General features: G+C 34.4%; 1 protein-coding gene across 1 annotated transcript; it reads right to left on the reverse strand.

Moving 5' to 3' along the window:
• Window positions 1-10,871: 10,871 nt before the first annotated feature.
• On the reverse strand, window positions 10,872-16,104 carry LOC133638989 (uncharacterized). Its single transcript, XM_062032043.1, has 2 exons — window positions 16,061-16,104; window positions 10,872-11,940 (listed from the first exon to the last, which is right to left on the reverse strand). Exons 1-2 carry the CDS (start codon window positions 16,102-16,104, stop codon window positions 10,872-10,874), a joined length of 1,113 nt encoding a protein of 370 aa, XP_061888027.1.
• Between the last annotated feature and the right edge of the window lie 1,218 nt (window positions 16,105-17,322).

The raw sequence follows: 17,322 nt of genomic DNA on the forward strand, positions 1-17,322 counted from the left end.
GGGCCGGACATTTCATGTAAGGCCCCGCACTAAAGCTAGCAAGAAGAACACAACATGGATGTAACATCAATGTACACACAATCATACACACACACAACACATGTCATCTGTTGTGTTGTTGTAAGCGACATCATGGATGTAACATCAATGTACACACAATCATACACACACAACAGTATAATAATATGAATGTTTGATATTATATAGAGTATAATAATCATCAAAGTGATACAAGTGTCTCAGGCCTTCATCATGTCATATAGACATAAATATATATATGCATATATATATATATATATATATATATATATATATATATATATATATATATATATATATATATATATATATATATATATATATATATATATATATATATATATATACATATATATATGGGTTATATATATATGTATATATATATATATATATATATATACACATTTATACATATAAACATATAGACATAAATATATATATATGCATATATACATATATACACATATATATATATATATATATATATATATATATATATATATATATATATATATATATATATATATATATATATATATATATATATATACATATGTATATATATATATATATTTATATATATATATATATATATATATATATATATACATTTATACATATAAACATATAGACATAAATATATATATGCATATATACATATATACACATATAGACATATATATATATATATATATATATATATATATATATATATATATATATATATATATATATATATATATATATATATATATATATATATATATATATATATATATATATATATATATACATATACACATATAGACATATATATATATATATATACAGTACACAGATATATACAGTATATACACACACAGGTATATATACTGTATATACATTTATGTGTGTGTGTATATTTACATATATATGTATATATTTATACATGTATGCATATATATATATGTATATTTATACATATATACATAATATATATAAATATATGTACATATATGTATATATATTGATATATACATATATACATACCGTTAGCTCATCAATTATATACATATACAGTATATACAGTACATACATATATATATATATATATTTATATATATATATATACAGTATACACATATATGTATATACATATGTATATGTTTGAATCTTTCATGAAAAGGGATAAAGAACAACTGATTAGATTGTGGGCGTGTTTGGAATCATGTCTACACGTAATTGATTGATTAGACTTAGACTTACTGATTACATACCAGGCTGATATTTGCCATATTGATCCATATTCCTGAGGGAACTCTCCTGAAGGAATCAATAAAGTACTATCTATATTGATAATGATTTTATTGTGTTGTATTGACATGTTTACACCTACAACACAGATACAACATCTACACATATGATATTTAGTATTTAAACACATAAATAAAGAGTGAAGTACTAAGCACTGATCAGGCACCAGCACTTTTGTCCTGCATGAGAAAACAATCCTTGTTGCTGGAGCCCAATTTTTTAAATTCATTTAAGAACAAAAAATAATTTCCCTGTCAATAATTCTCCCTAAAATATGTTTTGATATCCGACAGGTCATTTTTGGACTTTTACTGCTGAGGCCACACCCTCCTTTTCCCTCCTTGCAGTGCTGCAGTAATCCAGTTTTTGTCCTTCTTTCCCAGCGTCTGCAGCAATCCAGTTTTTGTCCTTCTCTCCTGGCGTCTTCCCCGGTCCCGTTTTGTTTGTTTTGGCTACCGCAGCGATGGAGTCGCTCGACAAGCCTCCGTCCGCAACACCTGCGGCGTGGAGCGCCACCAGTTTCATGATCAATCAAATAACGCCACAGAGACGGACGGACATGAAGACCTCTGCCAAAAATGCAAACTTTGTGTAGACATCTTGACAAATATGAGATGGTTATATAAGTAAAGAAGGTAAGGCAGCAGCTCACACATTCTCATACTTTCTGTAACATCCAGGAAGAAATTATCTTGAAAAATGTCTCAACTATAATCTAGGTGAAGGAGCCCAGAATAGTTTTTTTTTTTTTTTATTTAAATGTTGACCAAAATAAAGAAGAAGAAAAAAAAAAAAAAAAAGAGAACTTATTTTTTTAAATAATAAAAAAAATGTAAAATATATATATATATATATATATATATATATATATATATATATATATATATATATATATATATATATATATATATATATATATATATATATATATATATATATATATATATATATATATATATATATATATATATATATATATATGTATATATATATATATATATATATATATATATATATATATATATATATATATATATACATATATATATATATATATATATATATATAGATATATATTTTATTTATTTTATTTTTTTTATTTAAAAAAAAAAAAAATATATATATATATATATATATATATATATATATATATATATATATATATATATATATATATATTTTTTTTTTTTTTTTTTTTTTTTTTTTTTAAAAAGAGAACTTATTTTTTTAAATAATAAAAAAATAAAAAAATAAAAAAAAAATATATATATATATATATATATATATATATTTATTTATTTTATTTTTTTTATTATTTAAAAAAATAAGTTCTATTTTTTTTTTAAATATATATATATATATATATATATATATATATATATATATATATATATATATATATATATATATATATATGTATGCTACAGTGTATTAAAAAAAAAAAGATAATAAAATAAATAAAAATAAGAACTAGAACTATTAAATCCATCAAGTGTTATGAACGTATATAAAATGGAGTAGATGAGTTATTGTAATGTAGACAAATGTCATATTTTGACCTATTTTCCCAGGAGATATTTAGAAATAAAATGTAGACACACGTAATAAAGATGCTTGATGTTTTTTGATGATACAACATCAAACATTATGTCACTACTGGTCCCACCTTTCCTACAAAATAATGTTCAAAAAACTACTTCAAGCTTGTCCAGATGTTTACTGACATATAATATTCATCTTTAAACAACTTAAATAACTCCAAATATGACTTATTGGCTTTCTTGACTACTAATAATCGGTATCAGTATCGGCCCTGATTTTTTTGAAACAACGGTGGATGTGTGAATTCTACAACATTTAGGTAACGAGCCTCAAATTCTGCTTGCCTCCACCCACAGAGACAAAGACGGGGGATTTCCGACAAGAGGCTTCACTCTGTTGATTTTAAAAACAACTCCAAAAGTTGTTTTGATGAAACTTTCAGAAGACGTCAACAACGGGATGAGGACCAAGTGAAGTTGAGGAAAGTTTCTCTTTGAAAGCAGAAAAAGTCCCGCCTCGCTATTTGCTGCCTCCTGGCTGCCGGATGCATTTTTAATGCGGCGCTCATTGAAATGCTGCTCCGCTTGTTTATGACAACGCTAATATGCTAATGTGCCATCGTGGCGCTGACACGCCGCGCGCCGGGTCACGTCTCTCGGGAGCTTCAGACGTGTTAGCGGATCACAGTCGGCCATGTTGGAACATGTGCGTGGCTGCCAGCGTTGGCTCGTCAATTAGCCTGGCAGACGACGTGAAGGGGAAAGCTCCTGGGACGGAACGTGGGAGGAGCTCGCGGTGCGACAGGAAGCCAGACTCACCTGCAGACCTCGTGCACAAACCACGGGAATCGAACAGGCCACCCGAGGGCCAATTGGGCCCCGCCAATCATTTTCTAACGACCCATTCTAAAAATATGGTTACCATAAAAAAATATATATAAAGAATAGGAATAAAAGAGCAAACAGGTGAAATGTGAGGAGAAAAAGTTGCAATGTTCACTTTTTTCTTTACATATACTGTAATATTGTACATGGTCATTGTTATATATTGTATATAATATATCAGTAAATATTATTTACTGTATATATAATATGTAAATATTACATATATGTTATATTTGATATTGCTACTACGGTACATTTTTAGTCTACTTTATACCTGCATTATCCTTTCCATCCTTACACTTTCCATCCTTTGGAACTGAGCTACTGTGTGGAACACTTTCCCTGGTGGAGCAATAAAGTTAGTCGAAGTCTAATTCTAATAACACAAAGCTGCCATGCAGGCAGTTTTTCATTTGAAAACTGTCATTCATCAAAAAATAATCATCAATGTCGTTATGAATTATTGAACTTACTTCACATCAAATATTACACTTTCAAATATTATTTGGGGGAACTATTGCATATAGTGTGTGTTTGCCATTTGAAAAACATTTTCTACGACAAAAAGGGAACATTTAGAGACTAAAGCGTTGAAAAAAATTATGTATGATTTGTTTTTAACACTTTTAAGAGTGGGAATCTTTTGGATCCCTGAGGATTTTAGTGGGATTTTTTAACTATCTTTAAAAAATAATAATAAATAATCAAAATCAATGTTGTTATGAATTATTGACATATTTAAGGCTCCAATTACTTCACATTGAATATTACACTTAGATTTATTTGGGGGGGATGGGGAGGAATATTGCGTATTTTGCTATCATTATTCTTTTTTTTTTCAATGACAAAAAGGCCATGAAACGAAACTAACAAAAAAAAACAACAACAAAAAAAACATACAAAATAAACTAATCATCAACGGATCTAAAGTTGATCTCAAGATGCAAGTTTTAAAAAATATATATTTTGGACTCATTTGTAACACTTTTAAGAGTGGGACCCTTTTGGGTCCCTGAGGATTTTAGTGGGACTTTTTAACTATCTTTAAAAAATAATAATAAAGAATCAAAATCAATGTTGTTATGAATTATTGACATATTTAAGGCTCCAATTACTTCACATTGAATATTACACTTAGATTTTTTTGGGGGGGGGATGGGGATGGGGAGGAATATTGCGTATTTTGCTATTATTATTATATATTTTTTTCAATGACAAAAAGGCCATGAAACGAAACTAACAAAAAAACAAAACAAAAACAAAAAAACATACAAAATAAACTAATCATCAACGGATCTAAAGTTGATCTCAAGATTCAAGTTTAAAAAAATATATATTTTGGACTCATTTGTAACACTTTTAAGAGTGGGACCCTTCTGGATCCATGAGGATTTTAGTGGGATTTTTTAACTATCTTTAAAAAATAATAATAAATAATCAAAATCAATGTTGTTATGAATTATTGACATATTTAAGGCTCCAATTACTTCACATTGAATATTACACTTAGATTTTTTTGGGGGGGATGGGGAGGAATATTGCGTATTTTGCTATTATTTATTTTATTTTTTTCAATGACAAAAAGGCCATGAAACGAAACTAACAAAAAAAAACAAAAAAACATAAAAAATAAACTAATCATCAACGGATCTAAAGTTTATCTCAAGATTCAAGTTTAAAAAAATATATATTTTGGACTCATTTGTAACACTTTTAAGAGTGGGACCTGGGACCCTTCTGGATCCATGAGGATTTTAGTGGGATTTTTTAACTATCTTTAAAAAATAATAATAAATAATCAAAATCAATGTTGTTATGAATTATTGACATATTTAAGGCTCCAATTACTTCACATTGAATATTACACTTAAGTTTTTTTGGGGGGATGGGGAGGAATATTGCGTATTTTGCTATTATTATTATATATTTTTTATCAATGACAAAAAGGCCATGAAACGAAACTAACAAAAAAACAAAACAAAAACAAAAAAAACATACAAAATAAACTAATCATCAACGGATCTAAAGTTGATCTCAAGATTCAAGTTTTAAAAAAAATAAATTTTGGACTCATTTGTAACACTTTTAAGAGTGGGACCCTTTTGGGTCCCTGAGGATTTTAGTGGGATTTTTTAACTATCTTTAAAAAATAATAATAAATAATCAAAATCAATGTTGTTATGAATTATTGACATATTTAAGGCTCCAATTACTTCACATTGAATATTACACTTAGATTTTTTTGGGGGAGAGGAGGAATATTGCGTATTTTGCTATTATTTTATTTATTTATTTTTATGGCAAAAAGGCCATAAAACGAAACCAACACCAAAAAAAATTAAAAATAAAAAAAAAACATAAAAATCTAATCATCAACGGATCTAAAGTTGATCTCCAGATTCAAGTTTTTTTTGTTGTTGTTTTTTTTGGACTTATTTGTAACATTTTTAAGAGTGGGACCCTTTTGGGTCCCTGAGGATTTTAGTGGGATTTTTTGATTATCTTTTAAAATAATAATAATAAAGAATCAAAATCAAAGTTGTTACGAATTATTGACATATTTAAAGCTCCAATTACTTCACATTGAATATTACACTTATTATTTTTTTTGGGGGGAGGAGGAATATTGCGTATTTTGCTATTATTTTATTTATTTATTTTCATGGCAAAAAGGCCATAAAACAAAACTAACAAAAAAACCATACAAAATAAACTAATCATCAATGGATCTAAAGTTGATCTCAAGATTCAAGTTTTAAAAAAAATATATTTTGGACTAATTTGTAACACTTTTAAGAGTGGGACCCTTTTGGGTCCCTGAGGATTTTAGTGGGATTTTTTGATTATCTTTTTAAATAAAAATAAAGAATCAAAATCAATGTTGTTATGAATTATTGACATATTTAAGGCTCCAATTACTTCACATTGAATATTACACTTAGATCTTTTGGGGGTGGGGAGGAATATTGTGTATTTTGCTATTATTTTTTTTATTTTTTTCAATGACAAAAAGGCCATAAAACGAAACTAACAAAAAAAACATAAAAAATAAACTAATCATCAACGGATCTAAAGTTGATCTCGAGATTCAAGTTGTTTTTTTTAAATAATTTTGGACTTATTTGTAACACTTTTAAGAGTGGGACCCTTTTGGGTCCCTGAGGAATTTAGTGGGATTTTTTGATTATCTTTTTAAATAATAATAAAGAATCAAAATCAAAGTTTTTACGAATTATTTACATATTTAAAGCTCCAATTACTTCACATTGAATATTACACTTAGATTTTTTTTTGGGGGGGGAGGAATATTGCGTATTTTGGTATTATTTTATTTATTTATTTTCATGGCAAAAAGGCCATAAAACGAAACTAACACACACAAAAATAAAAATAAAAAAAATCCATAAAATTCTAATCATCAACGGATCTAAAGTTGATCTCCAGATTCATGTTTTTTTTGTTGGTTTTTTTTTGGACTTATTTGTAACACTTTTAAGAGTGGGACCCTTTTGGGTCCCTGAGCATTTTAATGGGATGTTTTCTTTTTTATTGTGTGCAAAAAAAAAAGTTGATTCAAGTATTTTCTTTAAGCTGTTATTGCTCAAACATGATAATGAATTGAAATAAATGTTATGAATTATTGATCTATTGAAGGCTCCAATTATTTCATATGAAATATTACACTTAGTTTGGGGGGGAAATGCAGAAGTCTGTAAAAGGCAGGTTTTCTTGAACAAAAAGGGTATAAAATATTAAAAATATATGTATTTGACTTTATTTTGACAAAAAGACCTAAAGTTGGTCCACAGTAGAGATTGAAGCGGTGAAAAATAAAAGATTATTTGACTTGTCTTCCACATTTTTGTGACTGCGATGTTGTGAAGTGAAGATAAGAAAGGAATCTCTTGCAGGGGAGACAGACCTTGACTTGACCTTCAACACGGAGGAAACCCCACAAGTCGGGTGTTAGCTCCACGTAGCACGCAGGTTAGCATGAACACTCACACCTGCAGACAAAGGGGAGGGGCTAGGGGCAGAAACAGCCACCTGGCAACCAGAGAAGGTGAAGACGGCAGGAGACGAGCATGGAGATCATCAAGGAGAAGAATACTTCAATTACTACCCGTAATCCCCTCCTGGCTATATTCTCTTGTTCTTGAGAAGGAAACAAATCAAAATGTTTTCATTTTTCAGTGTGGAAAAAGTTAGGACACCCCTGCTTCATCCAATCGTTCACTTCAAGTTGTGGAAACATCTCAAAAATAAGAAGAAGAACAAATGTTCATTTTCGAGGAACTCAAGTACACCCAACAAAACAAAAGCATGAAAAAAAGATGAGACAGGAATCCTAAAAGAGGTTTAAGTTGGAAATCTGTCAACTAAAGAAAGATTTGACAGCTAGAATGAAAAGTACTTTGTAGAAAGTGGAGCAGAAAGAGGTTCCTGACGTCGCCAGGAAGGTTCCCTCCCAGGACATCTTTTAGCCTGAAGGTTCTTATCAGCGGAACACTGCCGCCATGGAAACAAGACTCTTACTGTGAAGAGTTCTACTAGGAGGCGCTGTCATCGCTGCGGGGCCGCCCCTGGCTCCGATGGGGGCCCTCAATTGTATTTTACTAAGTAAATCAATTTATGGACTTTTTTTTCCATTTTCATCAAACTTTAATGTAATGTTTTGCAACATTTTGCTTTAATTCAATGCAAAATAACAACATTTTGTAATAGTTCAGTGCAAAATAACAATTTGTTTTTGTATTAAAACAACATTTTGGAATAATTCAGTGCCAAATAACACATTGTTTTTTTTTTACTAAAACAGGATTTTGTATTAGTTCAGTACAAAATAACACATTTTTTGTACTAAAACAACATTTTGGAATAGTTCAGTGTAAAATAACACATTGTTTTGTACTAAAACAACATTTTAAAATAGTTTGGTGCAAAATAACACCTTGTTTTGTATTAAAACAACATTTTGGAGCAGTTAAGTGCAAAATAACACATTGCTTTGTACTAAAACAACTTTGTAATAGTTCAGTGCAAAATAACACATTGTTTTGTACTAAAAAACATTGTGTAATAGTTCAGTGCAAAATAACACATCGTTTGTACTAAAACGACATTTTGTAAAAGTTCAGGGCAAAATAACACATAGTTTTGTACTGAAACAGGATTTTGTATTAGTTCAGTGCAAAATAACACCTCCTTTGTACTAAAACAACATTTTGGAATAGTTCAGTGCAAAATAACACATTGTTTTGTACTAAAACAACATTTTGAAATACTTCAGTGCAAAATAACCCACTGTTTTGTACTAAAACAATATTTTGGAATAGTTCTGTGTAAAATAATACATTGTTTTGTACTAAAACATTTTGGAATAATTCAGTGCAAAATAACACATTGTTTTGTACTAAAAGAACATTTTGTAATAGTTCAGTGCAAAATGACACACTGTTTTGTACTAAAACAACATTTTGGAATAGTTCATTGCAAAATAACACATTATTTTGTACTAACACAACACTTTGTAATAGTTCAGTGCAAAATAACACATTGTTTTGTACTACAACAACATTTTGTAATAGTTCATTGCAAAATAACACCTTGTTTTGTACTAAAACAACATTTTGGAATAGTTCAGTGCAAAATAACAAAAACAATTGTACTCAAACAACATTTTGAAATAGTTCAGTGCAAAATGACACACTGTTTTGTACTAAAACAACATTTTGGAATAGTTCAGTGCAAAATAACACATTGTTTTGTACTAAAACAACATTTTGTAATAGTTCCGTGCAAAATAACACCTTGTTTTGTACTAAAACAACACTTTGCAATAGTTCAGTGCAAAATAACACATTGTGTTGTACTAAAACAACATTTTGTAATAGTTCAGTGCAAAATAACACCTTGTTTTGTACTAAAACAGCATTTTGTAATAGTTCAGTGCAAAATAACACATTGTTTTGTACTAAAACAACATTTTGTAATAGTTCAGTGCAAAATAACACCTTGTTTCTGTACTAAAACAACATCTTGTAATAGTTCAGTGCAAATTAACACATTTTTGTACTAAAATGACATTTTGTAATAGTTCAGTGCAAAATAACACATTGTATTGTACTAAAACAGATTTTGTATTAGTTCAGTGCAAAATAACACCTTGTTTTGTACTATAACAACATTTTGGAATAGTTCAGTGCAAAATAACACATTGTATTGTACTAAAACAGGATTTTGTATTAGTTCAGTGCAAAATAACACCTTGTTTTGTACTATAACAACATTTTGGAATAGTTCAGTGCAAAATAATGCATTTTTTTGTACTAAAACAGCATTTTGTTATAGTTCAGTGCAAAATAACACATTGTTTTGTACTAAAACAACATCTTGTAATAGTTCAGTGCAAAATAACACATTGTTTTGTACTAAAACAGGATTGTGTATTAGTTCAGTGCAAAATAACACATTGTTTTGTACTAAAATTACATTTTGTAATAGTTCAGTGCAAAATAACACATTGTATTGTACTAAAAGAACATTTTGGAATAGTTCAGTGCAAAATAACACATTTGCAAAGCTCCCTGATGGGGTCGTACGGTGTAGCGGTACAACTAAAAGACAAGTTGTCTAGTATGTGACTATTTGATTGAAGGACTAAATAAGAATAATAAACATATGTTTCATGTTCACTAACATTGTTTGTTACAATAATGACATTTTTTGTGCTCCCCTTTATTTACAAAAGTATCAAAAAGTATCGAAACACATTTTGCTAGCGGCACCGCTACCAAAATGTGCCGTGTGTGTGGTTGTGTGTGTGTGTGTGTGTGTGTGTGTGTGTGTGTGTGTGTGTGTGTGTGTGTGTGTGTGTGTGTGTGTGTGTGTGTGTGTGTGTGTGTGTGTGTGTGTGTGTGTGTGTGTGTGTGTGAGTGTGTGTGTGTGTGTGTTTGAAGAGGTGTTAGCACCCGGAGTGAAGGTTGAGGAGGAGGTCATGTGACTTACCACCCGCTCATCCCGCCATAATCGGCGGCTCCTCACCTGCTGTGAGCTCCTGGGCTTTGCTGCGATTAGAGGCGGGGTCTGTCGGGAGGCGGGGCTAACAGTCTTCTAGAAGGATGAAGGCGAGTGTGGAGACAAGAGAGGCGCCGCGGGAGAAAAGACTGGACTCAAAGACTGGGATGAAAGATGGATGTCAGGAGGACGTGTTGAAGGCGGGATGATGTCAGGAGGACGTGTTGAAGGCGGGATGATGTCAGGAGGACGTGTTGAAGGCGGGATGATGTCAGGAGGACGTGTTGAAGGCGGGATGATGTCAGGAGGACGTGTTGAAGGCGGGATGATGTCAGGAGGACGTGTTGAAGGCGGGATGGTGTCAGGAGGATGTGTTGAAGGCGGGATGATGTCAGGAGGACGTGTTGAAGGCGGGATGATGTCAGGAGGACGTGTTGAAGGCGGGATGATGTCAGGAGGACGTGTTGAAGGCGGGATGATTTCAGGAGGACGTGTTGAAGGCGGGATGATGTCAGGAGGACGTGTTGAAGGCGGGATGATGTCAGGAGGACGTGTTGAAGGCGGGATGATGTCAGGAGGACGTGTTGAAGGCGGGATGATGTCAGGAGGACGTGTTGAAGGCGGGATGATGTCAGGAGGACGTGTTGAAGGCGGGATGATGTCAGGAGGACGTGTTGAAGGCGGGATGATGTCAGGAGGACGTGTTGAAGGCGGGATGGTGTCAGGAGGATGTGTTGAAGGCGGGATGATGTCAGGAGGACGTGTTGAAGGCGGGATGATGTCAGGAGGACGTGTTGAAGGCAGGATGATGTCAGGAGGACGTGTTGAAGGCGGGATGATTTCAGGAGGACGTGTTGAAGGCGGGATCATGTCAGGAGGATGTGTTGAAGGCGGGATGATGTCAGGAGGACGTGTTGAAGGCAGGATGATGTCAGGAGGACGTGTTGAAGGCAGGATGATGTCAGGAGGACGTGTTGAAGGCAGGATGATGTCAGGAGGACGTGTTGAAGGCGGGATGATGTCAGGAGGACGTGTTGAAGGCGGGATGATGTCAGGAGGACGTGTTGAAGGCGGGATGATGTCAGGAGGACGTGTTGAAGGCGGGATGGTGTCAGGAGGACGTGTTGAAGGCAGGATGATGTCAGGAGGACGTGTTGAAGGCGGGCTGATGTCAGGAGGACGTGTTGAAGGCGGGATGATGTCAGGAGGACGTGTTGAAGGCGGGATGATGTCAGGAGGACGTGTTGAAGGCGGGATGATGTCAGGAGGACGTGTTGAAGGCGGGATGGTGTCAGGAGGACGTGTTGAAGGCGGGATGATGTCAGGAGGACGTGTTGAAGGCAGGATGATGTCAGGAGGACGTGTTGAAGGCAGGATGATGTCAGGAGGACGTGTTGAAGGCGGGATGATGTAGGAGGACGTGTTGAAGGCGGGATGATGTCAGGAGGACGTGTTGAAGGCGGGATGATGTCAGGAGGACGTGTTGAAGGCGGGATGATGTCAGGAGGACGTGTTGAAGGCGGGATGATGTCAGGAGGACGTGTTGAAGGCGGGATGATGTCAGGAGGACGTGTTGAAGGCGGGATGATGTCAGGAGGACGTGTTGAAGGTGGGATGATGTCAGGAGGACGTGTTGAAGGCGGGATGATGTCAGGAGGACGTGTTGAAGGCGGGATGATGTCAGGAGGACGTGTTGAAGGCGGGATGATGTCAGGAGGACGTGTTGAAGGCGGGTCAGGAGGACGTGTTGAAGGCGGGATGATGCCAGGAGGACGTGTTGAAGGCGGGATTATGTCAGGAGGACGGCATTACTCACATGGCAGTAGTGAGTGAGTGATGTAGTGAGTGTGTGATGTAGTGAGTGTGTGATGTAGTGAGTGAGTGATGTAGTGAGTGTGTGATGTAGTGAGTGAGTGATGTAGTGAGTGTGTGATGTAGTGAGTGAGTGATGTAGTGAGTGTGATGTAGTGAGTGAGTGATGTAGTGAGTGAGTGATGTAGTGAGTTTGATGTAGTGAGGGAGTGATGTAGTGAGTGAGTGATGTAGTGAGTGTGTGATGTAGTGAGTGAGTGATGTAGTGAGTGTGTGATGTAGTGAGTGTGTGATGTAGTGAGTGTGTGATGTAGTGAGTGAGTGATGTAGTGAGTGTGTGATGTAGTGAGTGTGTGATGTAGTGAGTGTGTGATGTAGTGAGTGTGTGATGTAGTGAGTGAGTGATGTAGTGAGTGTGTGATGTAGTGAGTGTGTGATGTAGTGAGTGTGTGATGTAGTGAGTGAGTGATGTAGTGAGTGTGTGATGTAGTGAGTGTGTGATGTAGTGAGTGAGTGATGTAGTGAGTGTGTGATGTAGTGAGTGAGTGATGTAGTGAGTGTGTGATGTAGTGAGTGTGTGATGTAGTGAGTGAGTGATGTAGTGAGTGTGTGATGTAGTGAGTGTGTGATGTAGTGAGTGAGTGATGTAGTGAGTGTGTGATGTAGTGAGTGTGTGATGTAGTGAGTGAGTGATGTAGTGAGTGTGTGATGTAGTGAGTGTGTGATGTAGTGAGTGTGTGATGTAGTGAGTGTGTGATGTAGTGAGTGAGTGATGTAGTGAGTGTGTGATGTAGTGAGTGTGTGATGTAGTGAGTGAGTGATGTAGTGAGTGAGTGATGTAGTGAGTGTGTGATGTAGTGAGTGTGTGATGTAGTGAGTGAGTGATGTAGTGAGTGTGTGATGTAGTGATTTTTTGTATTACCATCAAAAGAAGAAGTTAGCGAGCGTGTTCTCGCTGGCTGAATTAGCATGTTAGCGCTGCAGCGGGTTAATTGCTAGCACACTTTTATCTGTTTGGAGTCCACCAGTGTGTGCGTGTGTGTGTGTGTGTGTGTGTGTGTGTGTGTGTGTGTGTGTGTGTGTGTGTGTGTGTGTGTGTGTGTGTGTGTGTGTGTGTGTGTGTGTGTGTGTGTGTGTGTGTGTGTGTGTGTGTGTGTGTGTGTGTGTGTGTGTGTGTGTGTGTGTGTGTGTGTGTGTGTGTGTGTGTGTGTGTGTGTGTGATTCAGCAGATGTAATGTCATCTCATTAAAGTGGTTGAGTTGATGAAGGGGAACGTACTTGTTTTGTATATTTTATCATATCATTTTATTGTATATTTTATCATACTATTATTATATTGTATATTTTACCATATTATTATTATTTTGTATATTTTATCATATTATTATTATTTTTGTATATTTTATCATATTATTTTTATTATGTATATGTAAATGTAAATGGGTTATACTTGTATATACATATATATACATATATATATATATATATATATATATATATATATATATATATATATATATATATATATATATATATATATATATATATATATATATATATATACATATATATATATATATATATATATATATATACATACATATAGACATATATATATATATATATATATATATATATATATATACATATAGACATATATATATATATATATATATATATATATATATATATATATATATATATATATATATACATATATATATATATATATATATATATATATATATATATATATATATATATATATATATATATATATATATATATATATATATATATATATATATATATATATCAGGGGTGTCACAACTGCAGCCCACCAGCGTCTTCAATTTGTCTTAAATTGAAAAAAGAATCTGACGCAGGGAGATTTCTATTAATTTTAAAAGCGACTTCAAATGCTGCTGCTGTGTCGCCATCTTGTGGACAACATGAGTAGTTCAGGACTATCCCCAACTGACATGATTTGAGTGAAGTCAAGCACAGCAAATACTTTACTTACATGACCCAATGCAAACAACCTTCCCTAGTCATGGCGAGATAAAAAAAATAAAATAAAAAAAAGCACACATAACACAATATAATACAGTCTGTAAATATTATAACAAAACATCCATGCAGCACACAAAACAAATCTGAATCACACCCATTTAAATCCATTGCAAAGCATGATGGGAAACAATCTCTCCAAACTTATGCTTAAAATTTTTGATTGATTACAAAACTTTTTAGAGGTTGTCACGGAAGTAAACAAGGTGGAAGTCCAACGTTTACATACTCTTAATTCATTAATTATTAATAATATATCCATTATATGAATATAATATATACACGTGTATGTGTGTGTGTTATATTGTCTTATCTGGGCTGGCAATTTGTGTCCATTTGGTTAGTTTGGTTGTTTTTTGCACCATGACAAGGGAAGGTTGTTTGCATTGGGTCGTATAAGTAAATGCTGCGCTTTGTCGCCTCCAAATCTTGATGGTGGGTCAAGGGCCTGCATTGTTCACGTTGTCCACAAGATGGTGACAAAGTAGCAGTATATAAAATGACTTTTTACAGTGAACTGAGTCATTCAACTCCAGACTGGAGACGGCGGCGGGTCGCACTCGGCCCGCGGGCCCTAGCTTGGACAGCACTTGTGGGTCCTGGTGGGTCCTGGTGGGTCCTGGTGTCAAGAGGTGGGCCCAAGGAGGATGAAGGGGAGAATGTTGGGCACATTATTTCAAAAGCAGCCCATCCGTGGACAGCTGATGAAATATTGACGGTCTCCGCATGAAGGAGAATGTTCTCTCACACACACACACACACACACACACACACACACACACACACACACACACACACACACACACACACACACACACACACACACACACACACACACACACACACACACACACAGTGGAGTCCAGTGTTCATCATTTAGACATGACAGTTGAGGAGGTCGGAGCAGAATAACAATGTTTTAAAAAAAGGCATATTTTTCTTGGAATCCCTACTGGTTAGTTGCTATGCAGGGTCGCCATGGCAACCGGCTTCATCTACTACACCTGGCTGCGATCTGCCGGTGCTCTCAGGTGTATCACAGCGTGTGTGTGTGTGTGTGTGTGTGTGTGTGTGTGTGTGTGTGTGTGTGTGTGTGTGTGTGTGTGTGTGTGTGTGTGTGTGTGTGTGTGTGTGTGTGTGTGTGTGTGTGTGTGTGTGTGTGTGTGTGTGTGTGTGTGTGTGTGTGTGTGTGTGTGTGTGTGTGTGTGTGTGTGTGTGTGCGTGTGTGTGTTAAAAACAGCCTAGGAAATGCAGGAAAGGAGGATGATGATGATGATGATGATGATGAGAGGTGAGGAAGAGGAAGATGGGATGCATTGAAGGAGGAGAAAAGAAGTCCAATTAGCTCCGCCTCCTCCCAGGTGGCCTTGTTATCCTGGGCCGCATGTCAGGAGAGATTCTACAAGGAGATGAAGACAGACGGGCAGCAGAAGGTTCCGGAGAACATCTCCACACTTCTTCCAGCCACATCCTCTGACTACATTACAGTAATAAACAACTAGTTAGCCTATTTGGCCGACCATAAGGCGCACTTCAAACCTTTTCACATCTCAAAAATGGAACAAGTTAGTGTATCTTTCGGACCATAAGGCGCACTTCAAACCTTTTCATACCTCAAAAATGGAACAAATTAGCCTATTTTCCAGAACATAAGGCGCACTTAAAACCTTTTTATATCTCAAAAACAACAAATTAGCGTATTTTTCGGGCCATAAGGCGCACTTAAAACCTTTTCATATCTCAAAAATGGAACAAGTTAGTGTATCTTTCGGACCATAAGGCGCACTTAAAACCTTTTCATACCTCAAAAATGGAACAAATTAGCCTGTTTTCCGGACCATAAGGTGCACTTAAAACCTTTTTATATCTCAAAAACAACAAATTTGCGTATTTTTCGGGCCATAAGGCGCACTTCAAACCTTTTCATACCTCAAAAATGGAACAAATTAGCCTATTTTCCGGACCATAAGACGCACTTCAAACCTTTTCATACCTCAAAAATGGAACAAATTAGCCTATTTTCCAGAACATAAGGCGCACTTAAAACCTTTTTATATCTCAAAAACAACAAATTAGCGTATTTTTCGGGCCATAAGGCGCACTTAAAACCTTTTCATATCTCAAAAATGGAACAAGTTAGTGTATCTTTCGGACCATAAGGCGCACTTAAAACCTTTTCATACCTCAAAAATGGAACAAATTAGCCTATTTTCCGGACCATAAGGTGCACTTAAAACCTTTTTATATCTCAAAAACAACAAATTTGCGTATTTTTCGGGCCATAAGGCGCACTTCAAACCTTTTCATACCTCAAAAATGGAACAAATTAGCCTATTTTCCGGACCATAAGGCGCACTTCAAACCTTTTCATACCTCAAAAATGGAACAAATTAGCCTATTTTCCAGAACATAAGGCGCACTTAAAACCTTTTTATATCTCAAAAACAACAAATTAGCGTATTTTTCGGGCCATAAGGCGCACTTAAAACCTTTTCATATCTCAAAAATGGAACAAGTTAGTGTATCTTTCGGACCATAAGGCGCACTTAAAACCTTTTCAAATCTCAAAAACAACAAGTTAGCGTATTTTTCAGACCATAAGGCGCACTTCAAACCTTTTCATATCTCAAAAATAGAACAAGTTAGCCTATTTTTCGGACCACAA

The sequence above is a fragment of the Entelurus aequoreus genome, linkage group LG21 (genome assembly GCF_033978785.1).
Source record: "Entelurus aequoreus isolate RoL-2023_Sb linkage group LG21, RoL_Eaeq_v1.1, whole genome shotgun sequence".
Classification (NCBI taxonomy): domain Eukaryota; kingdom Metazoa; phylum Chordata; class Actinopteri; order Syngnathiformes; family Syngnathidae; genus Entelurus; species Entelurus aequoreus.

Excerpts from the sequence above, each read along its gene's own strand:
- LOC133638989 (XM_062032043.1), bottom strand. The coding sequence starts at position 16,104 with ATGTTCTCCGGAACCTTCTGCTGCCCGTCTGTCTTCATCTCCTT. Across the intron at positions 11,941-16,060 it reads CCGTCTGTCTTCATCTCCTT|CCCGCCTTCAACACGTCCTC; the intron begins GTAGAATCTCTC and ends TCCTGACATCAG.